The following is a 10000-nucleotide window of genomic DNA, read 5'->3' as shown; positions in this document are numbered from 1 at the left end:
GGTATGTTCTTGCTGTCCTAACAGGGACTCTGCTTTCCAACAAACTAGTGCATCTTCTTGTTGTTATTGATGACCTCCGCGGTGCCCGTGTTCTCGTTGCTTAAGCTCAAATAAAACTGATGCCGAAAACATTTCCCACATTTCACCCTCTCACCCTTGCTCACCATGTAGTCTCCAGTAGCTCAGTGGTTAGAGGATCCGACTAGATCACCAGATGGAGGGTCGTGGGTTCAAATCCATTTGGAGTTGGGTTTTTTCCAGCTTTCCATTTGATTGAAAAACTGATCATGCTGCTGAATTTCTAACATTATTCACTTAGTGAAGGAAAAGCTGCTAGGAAATGTTTACCTTTCATTTCCTTTCCTTTCCTTTCATTTCCTTTCCTCTACTTGTGTGCTGGTGCCGTTCTTGGTCTTGGCCTTACGTAATTGAACTGCACATCTTGGGACTGACATTGAAACAATCAAATGAAATTTACATATAAAAGCAGAAGGGACTTGAATTCTGAAAGCTGTAGTGAGCTCTATTCGATAGCTAAAGGCTATGAATCGGGAGACGTGTAGCTTTCCAGATGCGGTCTGTGATTGGACGACGAACCAAGGAAAGGCGTTTAATAATTCCCTAGAGATTAAGAGTGCCTAGTTGAAAAAGTTATATTTCTTCGAGATTTTTGCGGCAAATTTATATTTCATCCAAGCACTCTTAATCCCTACGGAATTAACGGAAGCTTTTCATTTTATAAATGTATTCGTATATGCTGCCATTATTTCTCCAATGCCTTAATTTGCTCTGACAAAGGTCTGACTCTCAATTTTTCAGCTTAATGCCCGGGTAAACGTCTTCAACATTTGCTTCAACAACTAAACCTTTCAATGTTGTTGAACGCTGTTGAATGATGTTGGCCTCAGGGATAGCCAGCAAACGCGGACGTATTTCCGGCGTTTGTTTTTACTCCGGGGGGGGGCAAACCGTTTCAACACGTCAACATTTAATTCAATGTTCTTACTATGGATACGGACATGAATACGCCGTTGAGAAACCGATCAGTGCGCAAGCGCATACCCAACAATGTTGAAAGATGGTGGCAACTTCATTCAACATTCGTGATATCAAATGAATGGCTGGCCGTATGCCAGGGCCTTTTCAAATCTTAGTTTACGGTGGCTAGTTTACCTTAATTTACCCTAATTTTCCTTAATTTGGAGGTGGCCTGCTAAAATTATTCAGATGGTTAATTTTTTCGAAACCACTTCAAAAATGCCATCCGAGTGTTAAATATGTATTTGTATAATCAGAGTGAATTATTTTTTTCACAGCTGTTTCAATCTCTGGAAAAAGAGAGGATTGCGTTTTTGCGTAATGCCTTTTGGGTTTTCTCCAACATGACCTCGCTTAACTGCGTCAAGGTAGATGAGGTGAGAAAAAAATGCCCCGTTTAGGGCTCTATTTAACCTATCTGTGCTAAATTAGGTGCCTCTGTATAATTAATGATTAAAAGCAAATAGAACACGCGCAGAGCAGATCGAACCCACCTTAGTGCCCTTGGGTTTACATATTCCCCCGGCCCCTCCCTCCAGGGGCAGGAGGAAGGAGTTGAATCAAAATGGTTTGTTTCAAAGCCGTCAGATTTGTGAATGTCTACCCAACTTTGATGTATAGTCTGTGATTTTGGCGCACTTTACCGACTCCTTCAATCAGCTTCGAATTTACTTATCCGGGACAGAATTGATGGCGCCGGGGTGAAGGTCGCCCTGGTGTTTTGTTAGTTTTATGTTGCTGTGATAGACTCTCTATTTACTTTGTTATTACAAGGGACCTATACTTTTTCTTTCAAATGAATGACGAGTGGAAGGAAAATTACCGAGAAAGAGATCTCCCCCTCCCCCTTAAATTTATGAAATTTTCCTCGGTCCAGCTTTCGCGCCGCTAAATCTTAAAGAGGGGATGAAAAAGCCTTGAACTGTATGTGGTTGTATAAAATATTAATCTGTTTATTGCCATGAGGCAGATTGTCATTACATTTCGCCTATTAAAAACTTGTTGTAGGAAAAAAAAGCCCAAAACAAAACACAGTACGCAGGCTACTGAGGCTAAAGCGATTCAAGTAGAAGTCTTGTTTCATGAATAGAAGTTCCATAGATTGCAGCTTTTTATTTGGGAAAAAAAATAGCACAGCTACTTGCTGGCAGGAAATTGGGATTTTTATTAACCGAAAGGGATGTTGGAAAAGAAATAGTAAAGTGTCGTGCAGCTGACCTTGTAGATCAGTCGGTAGAGCAGCGGTGATCTAACCCGAAGGTCGTGGGTTCAATTCCCACCCTGGTCAGAGTTTTTCTCTGTCCTTGTGTGGGCCCATTTCCATCAGTGGGGCTAACGCTCACTCGGTTCATATGGGGTAGATACTTAGCACTTCACAGAACACTCTAATCAGTTAAGTCTGTTCAAATATAAGTGCTACACGGCCAACATTTGTAAAAACGTAACCTTCCTTGTTCGAATATTTCACTTTCTCATTCCACACAGATTTGCGAGGAGATGCGGAGAAGCCTTGAACTGTGTGAAGTGGAGTCAGACATACATCTTTTCATTAGCATGAAAAAGACTGGATCAGAGCGACCAGGTCAGTGCATGGATGGTAAATAAACCTGATGAAGATATGCAGTGCCTTTCGAAATATTGGCTTTGTATAATACATTCCTGCACTGTTATATCAGCCTTGTTCTTTTGTAGCTTTTTAAGCAATACCAAGGCTTATGACTGGTTAACTAACTCGTGGGGCTGGATTGAGCGTTCGTTAACAGGGCCCATGTGCAAGGAGGCGCGCTTTAAGCCTGGTTTGGTTGTTTTGTTTGTTTGTTATTTATTTGTTTAAGCAGGTTGAAGTTTTGGCAGCTATTCAGCTGATATGGACCTGCTATACCCACCCACCCATATACACACAGAGGACAGCCACAACACCGGGAACTTCATTCCCTACTCTTCTCGAATAATGTGTGGGTTCATTAACGTCCCACAGGGAACTAATGAACATGAAAGTTATTTGTGAGACGGGACCTCCGGCTTATCGTCCTTATCCGAGAAGACTTGAAAGTCTAACCATTTGCGGATGTAATTACAAAGGCAGCACTTTCTCCTCAGTTTTTTAAAGACCCTGAGTTTTGGTCCGGCCGGAGTCGAACTCACGACCTCCCGCATGGCAGCCCGGTGTTCAACCAACTGAGCCAGCGGTGCGCGGTGGATTTTCACTAGCGACGCAAGCAGAAGCACAAGCACAAGGCTCTGATAGTTCTCTGGGCTCCACGGTTTTCCCTTTTACCCAAAACCAACGTTTGATTTGATTGGATCTGTTGTAATTTCATGGGAAAAATCCGAGTGTTCCTTCGTAGGAGTCGAACGTACGACCTTCCGATTACTGGTTCGGATGCTACCACTGGGCTATGGAAGATTCGTAAGAGCTAGGACTCGGGGATTTTCGGAAAAATCCGAGTGTTCCTTCGTAGGAGTCGAACGTACGACCTTCCGATTACTGGTTCGGATGCTCTACCACTGAGCTATGGGAGATTCGCGAGAGCTAGGACTCGGGGATATTCGGAAAAATCCGAGTGTTCCTTCGTAGGAGTCGAACCTACGACCTTCCGATTACTGGTTGGGATGCTCTACCACTGAGCTATGGGAGATTCGCGAGAGCTAGGACTCGGGGATATTCGGAAAAATCCGAGTGTTCCTTCGTAGGAGTCGAACCTACGACCTTCCGATTACTGGTTCGGATGCTCTACCACTGAGCTATGGGAGATTCGCGAGAGCTAGGACTCGGGGATATTCGGAAAAATCCGAGTGTTCCTTCGTAGGAGTCGAACCTACGACCTTCCGATTACTAGTTCGGATGCTCGTCTACTGAGACTCGTGGGAGATTAAGGCCATTGAATTAGGTTCACGGGAAATTGTTGCTGTTATTGACATTATGTGAGAACGTTTGTACAAATGGCGTTGCGAGACAAACTGCACGAAAAATTGCACAGTGTAACAGCGCCTTAAATCAGGGGCACCCAACGAGAATATATATTTCAAAACCACTTAAACATACAGTTGTTAAACGTATTTTGGTATTTAAACGGTAGATGTAGGCATATTTTTATCCCCTAAAAATCTTTCATCTGTTCGGATTTCCTAGCTGAAAGTTTATATTTTTCGTCAACAGCTCGAATAGAATATGAGAATTTTTATATGACACAGTCGTCGCAAAAAGTCTTATCGCCCAGCAGTGGGGTCAATATTAGTGGTCCAGTGGCGGGGTCATTCCTTCATTCCAAAGATACCTCAATTACACTGCAACATATCAGCACGCCGAAAACGACCAGGAGTAGGCCACAGATACCAATACCAGATATACCAAAACAAGGTGGGAAAAAGTGACACTTAAATAAACCGAAAATGTCATTATTTGAAGGTCTCTTTGATTGATCCAACCAGACCAATGTTTGCAAATGGAGCGAGCTGTTTGCAACTTACAATTGACAATGGCTCTAATCCACAAGTCGCGCGAAAAATAGTGTTAAACGGCCTTGCATCTTTGCTTATGAAATCCCCTTTCCACTCAACTGTAGCATGCCGGAGCTATATATTTGTCCATAATTGTTTCGTTTCTTTTGTTTGTTCTTTTCCTGTCTATTTTTTAAAAAAAATAAATACCAAATAACATATTTAGATATTCGTTACTTGAATACCATATTATTTTATTATATCTCTCAGATAGTACGCGCGCTGTGATTGGCTAAATTAGCGGGCCGTATTCTATAGTTAGTATAGTACAGCCCACTGTGCGGCTCGCTTAATTTAAAATTTCGATAAAACATTCCCTAGCAAGTTTTTCACGTCGTTTCTGTTACATAAACTTGTAAAACTGTTTGAATCTTGCAAGCAACTATTTCAGACAGCCAAGAAGATTTAGTTTTTCGGATTTTAACACGGCGTTCTTTGTGGCAGTTGAACCTTCCGCTTGACTTCGACTAGTTTCCTTGCCCACAAGCGATTACAAACTTAATTGGACTCCACTCAGTCCTATTATTATTATTAATCAGGTTTTTTCGATCGATTAGCGCCTTAAGTGGATTTCATTGATCAGTGACCTTTTCCAATTTGTTTTCAGCACCGTTGGACGAATCAATGTATTCAACAGTGGAGAAGGTCAAGACCAGCTCGGAACCAGCTCACCGCGGACAATCAAAGGAACAATACTGTCGAGCGTCGTTTGATTACGAGGCGCAAGGTAGCGAGGAATTATCTTTTAAAGCCGGCGATCTAATTAAACTTCATTTTAAGGAGGACGGAACGTGGTGGTGTGGAGAAGTTCACGGAAAGAAAGGAATGTTTCCAAAAGATTTTGCAGATTTGATCTGATACGGCCGGGAAAGCGCTTTGCCTTACAATGTTTTTGCATATCTGGAAGCAAATGCATACGTTTTTGCAGTGTTGTTCCTTTTTCGACCTCTGCAATGCAAACGGCATTGTCCACAATTAGTTTACGATGCTCCTTCCGTCATTATTATACTGAAACTGACTGTTTTATTACAAAAAATTGGACAAAAATGAGAGAGATTAATTGGGTTTCTGTAAGTTTCCAAGTAGCTATTTTAATTGTCTAATTTTCATCTAGCAAATTATCTACGTGTATACACTCTTTTTATATGAGCCTTTTTTTAAGACCGTTTAACTCAAATACTTTGGGACGTTTTTTGTAAAACTCCATTCGCTACACTACTGCAATTTGTAGTCGAACTTAGCTTCCCGCATAACTTTGAAGTGCCTATGATCATGAAGCGAATATTTTTTATAACATTATAAAATATATTACTTTAAATACACAAACCCTAAACATGAGCGGTCCACGGCAAAATATGAGGATTCTACGAGCGATGAAAGTCTGGATATTTTGCCTTGAAAAATGGTCAGGATCCAGGGCTTCCAAATTGTCACCAAAATTGCAGCTGTGACAGCGATACGCTCTCGCGGGTTTTCCAATCAGCAAAGTGTCAAACATCTGGGGAGATCATGTCAAGCGATATGGTAGTCATTAAGAGTTATCAAGAAGCTGTGAGTAAGGCATAAAAGACGTTCGGCCTCAGCCAAGGAGCCTAAGAGTTGGAGCCTCCATAAGAACTTTATCCTTGAGTCAACGTTTGCGCGTATCTATCCACTTTTAGAGCTAACCCGTCAGCACGAGACTCAGATTCACATCAATTTACATTAATTTGCACAATTTGCAGACATTGATTTTGCTATTTTTGTCTTCGTTTGCCAATTACTTTATTCAGTCTGATTGACCATTCTGAACAGTGCGTGCAGAGCGTAAGAACTTGTGACGTTCTAAAAATAGAAAGATGCGCGCAAGGATCGACTCAGTGCTTCTATGAGAGGAGAGAGAGAGGGGGGGGGGGGGGGTTGGGGGGAAAGCTCCTACTCATGGATTCCTTCTCAGCTCCAAAAGTAGGCGTTTTATACAAAAAGGGTGTACTCCAGACATGATCAAATGATCAAAAATATTTTTCACACTAAACGAAATGCTTGTAATTTTAACTAATAACTATAGATTAGGAACGTTTCAAAATGGGTTGGTAGTAGTCGAAGTTAGTATTAGTTAGGTTTATTTTCTTTGCTGTAATCAAGAACCTATTTGTTGTAGTAAATGGGGAATTTTGTACCGCAGACTGAAGTACCCTCTCTTATTATAAGAAGGCAGTGAATGCAAGCAGATTTCTTGTACAGTTCGGTTGGAACAAATGCTGCATGAGTCAAAGGGGAAGAGTGAATGGAGTGCAGTTGAATTTGTATATCATCCCGCCAGTTTTCGCTATGCAACTTAACTTTAACTCAGAAATTTACGTTCAAACAACACAAATGAAAGCTTCGTAGCGGACATATTTCTGAAAGCACCGGACGTGACATTTTTAACGCGGCAAGGAGCCTTGCGAGCGCCGAAGGCGCGAATTACCTAGGGGGATTTGGGGGCATGCTTCTCCAGGAAACTTTTAAAATAGAACACTCAGAAACGCTGTTTCCAGTGTTTCTGGAACCCAAGAATCACTTTTCCTGGCAAGGCTGGAATTCTCTTTAAAAAGTAATTTTAAAAAATGATGTTAATAAAAGATAAAACAAACCCCTCAAATATTGGCATCAAAGTACCGGACATGGAATGGGAAACGACCCGACGAAACGGCCTCAAACGAAAACCCTGCTGTCGGGCATACATACATAATTAGGCTCAACAGTTTTTTCGTTTCATTTGCTGTTTGTTTCCTGTGTCATTCACACCCTCCTTCAAGTGCCCCTGTGATAAAAAAACCACTTCCTTTTTTCCTTCAGATTTTGAAAGTGTGTTTGCTTAACACCTGACTGGCAAAATTTTGAGCTTTGATTTTTATCCAAAGGCCGTTTACTTTGAGTGTAAGTTTTGGATTTGACGGTCCGCCATTACTCACGTTCAAAACTGACCGATTGGACCTCAGACGGTTGGATCCAGGGAAAAGTGACGTCAGAGGCTCACTAGCTTAAAATTTCAGCGTGTGAACGCAGCTTATTATATATGCAAAGCGTGAGGTTAAAAGTCTGAAAGCCCAAAACCCCCGTGCTGCATATTAATTCTGCGGCGTACACACGTATTGCATTCTTAAACTATTGAGCCTTTGACGTCATTTTCTCCTCGATCCAGCTCTCTCAAGAACATAATGTCGGTAATGGCGGACCATTAAATAGGAAAATTACAGTTAAAATAAAGAGGTGTCTTTTTGAAATCAAGGCTTAAAACGTGGGTCACTTAGTGTTTTGTTAACATAGTTTTGAAATCCAAAGAAAAATATAAATTGATTTTTTGGTCACAGGGGCACTTTAACAAGCAACAGAGATAAAATTTGAATTTGAATTTTTTCGTTTCATTTGCTGTTTGTTTCCTGTGTCATTCACACCCTCCTTCAATGTTTTAAGTGTTTCTCTTGACTTGGTTGCCAGGTCCCAGTCGCTTCATTTGGTTCAATCTCGTAGCACAGCCCTCTAATACTATAGCTACGACAACTGACGGTGGGACTGATAATTGTGATTTTTGTGATTACGTTTCATCTTTGGATGCAACAGCATGCATGAAGTGTATTCAGGTGGTGTTTTTCAACCAATAAAATGATTTATACTGTCTCCCGGCTGACCATGGCATGCCTGTGTGCTCGTACATGTAGCTAATATACTATTGGCAGTTTTAAAATATTTTACTAGTATTTCTTTTTGCTTGCTCGACGGCGGATTGATTCTAACAGTAGACATTTTTTTTTCATTAATATGCCTATTGCATGATAGGTAGTTTAAGAAACGACGAGGGCCTCGGAAAAGACATCAAAGCCACAAAACAAGAATATTTAACAACAGGAGCGCATGACATTGAAGCGTGTAACTAGCAACTCTTTTCCTTGGAACAAAGCTGGAGATTTTGAGGAAAATATGGAAAAAAATAAGATCGAAGCTGCACGTGCGGAAAAATGCACGAGCTACGTTACATCCAAATAAGGAATTATGTTAAACTAAAAAGCCCCAGCTCTGAACCAGAGTTAAACGCTTCAAGGTCAGGAGCCTCTGCTTATTATTCGATGAGCGCGCGTTAGATATGAGATTAACAAATATATTCCATGTTGCTGTGCGTCTGTTCAGTAATAGATCACAGATGGTAAATTGCCAACAAGGCGCGTAGCGCCGTGTTGGCAATAACCATTCTCATATCCAACAAGCGCGAATGGAATAATTGTTTTATTAGATTCCTTAAACTCCAAAAGTTTGGAAGTACGAAATACGAGCGAAAAAAGGGAGAAAATCCTAGCGAAATCGATATATTTTATACCAAGAGAAATTTCGATTTCTGGCGTAAAAAAATTTAGCTTAGCAACGTTTAGCGCAATCATTTACCATATATGGTCAAACTAAGGTATATGAGCTGATAACCGAGATTGAGTGAACCAATCAGAGCACGAGAATTGCATTATCCGAGGTTGAGAATTTAATAAAAGCTGTTATTAAATTCTCAACCTCGGATAATGCAATTCTCGCGCTCTGATTGGTTCACTCAATCTCGGTTATCAGCTCATATACCTTAGTTTGACCTTATAAGGTAAATGATTGCGCTTAGCGTTGCTAAACTAAAAACGTTTACGCCAGAAAGCGAAATTTCTTTCGGTATAAAGCAAAAGAAAAACGTTTTTGTGGAAAGTTTGGATCACTTTCGAAGCTTAGAGATACGCGAAAAGGTAAGAAATGTTTTTGTGATGAGCCTGCATCTGTCTGACCACGAGGGATTACACAACATCGCATCTTCATCAACATTTTTCGATTTCGCTAGGATTTTCTCGCTTTTTTCGCTCGTATTTCGCACTTCTAAACTTTTGGAGTTTAAGGAATTTAATAAAACAATTATTCCATTCGCGCTTGTTGGATATGAGAGTGGTTATAGCCAACTCGGCGCTACGCGCCTCGTTGGCTATTTACCATCTCATATCCAACGCGCGCTCATGGAATAATTGTTAAATAACCGAGATCGAGTGAACCAGTCAGAAAGCCAAAAACGCAATATCGAATTTCAAAAATTTAATAATATTGATAAAAAGAGGAAATTAAAATATAAAATAATCGTGCTGCAAGTGCGGCACGCATTTCAGCGCATATTTTTGCGGTATTCTGCATAACAACGACGTGAAAGCACCAACGATAACGCTATATAACGCTATATAGCATACAAACCCCAATCTTTCGTTATCAATTCTAATTTTGAAACCGCTCATACCAATTTATTTTTGGGACAATTCGCCCACGTTGAACGACTTGAACGAGGTGGAATATTCGCGAAAGACGTGCAATAGCGCAACGTTCGTAGCTGTGGCCGTCGTTAGATCTTAAATCCCTCGTGACGGGACAACGCGCCTTTGTTGTTTTAGAGATGATGTTCACGCACTTGCGACGCAGTTGTAAAACT

General features: G+C 40.9%; 1 protein-coding gene across 1 annotated transcript in view; it reads left to right on the top strand.

Moving 5' to 3' along the window:
- The window catches only part of LOC138008140 (proline-serine-threonine phosphatase-interacting protein 1-like), a 19606-nt gene extending 12904 nt beyond the window's left edge, over positions 1 to 6702 (top strand). The window contains exons 10-13 of the mRNA XM_068855359.1: positions 1317 to 1415; positions 2524 to 2620; positions 4199 to 4399; positions 5147 to 6702. Coding sequence (XP_068711460.1) covers positions 1317 to 1415; positions 2524 to 2620; positions 4199 to 4399; positions 5147 to 5397 — 648 coding nt within the window. The 3' untranslated portion in view covers positions 5398 to 6702. The remainder of the gene's footprint in view (positions 1 to 1316; positions 1416 to 2523; positions 2621 to 4198; positions 4400 to 5146) is intronic.
- Positions 6703 to 10000: the final 3298 nt, after the last annotated feature.

Source organism: Montipora foliosa, chromosome 6 (assembly GCF_036669935.1).
Source record: "Montipora foliosa isolate CH-2021 chromosome 6, ASM3666993v2, whole genome shotgun sequence".
NCBI lineage: Eukaryota > Metazoa > Cnidaria > Anthozoa > Scleractinia > Acroporidae > Montipora > Montipora foliosa.
The sequence above is the reverse complement of the archived record's forward strand: the minus strand, read 5'-3'. Positions and strand labels throughout refer to the sequence as shown.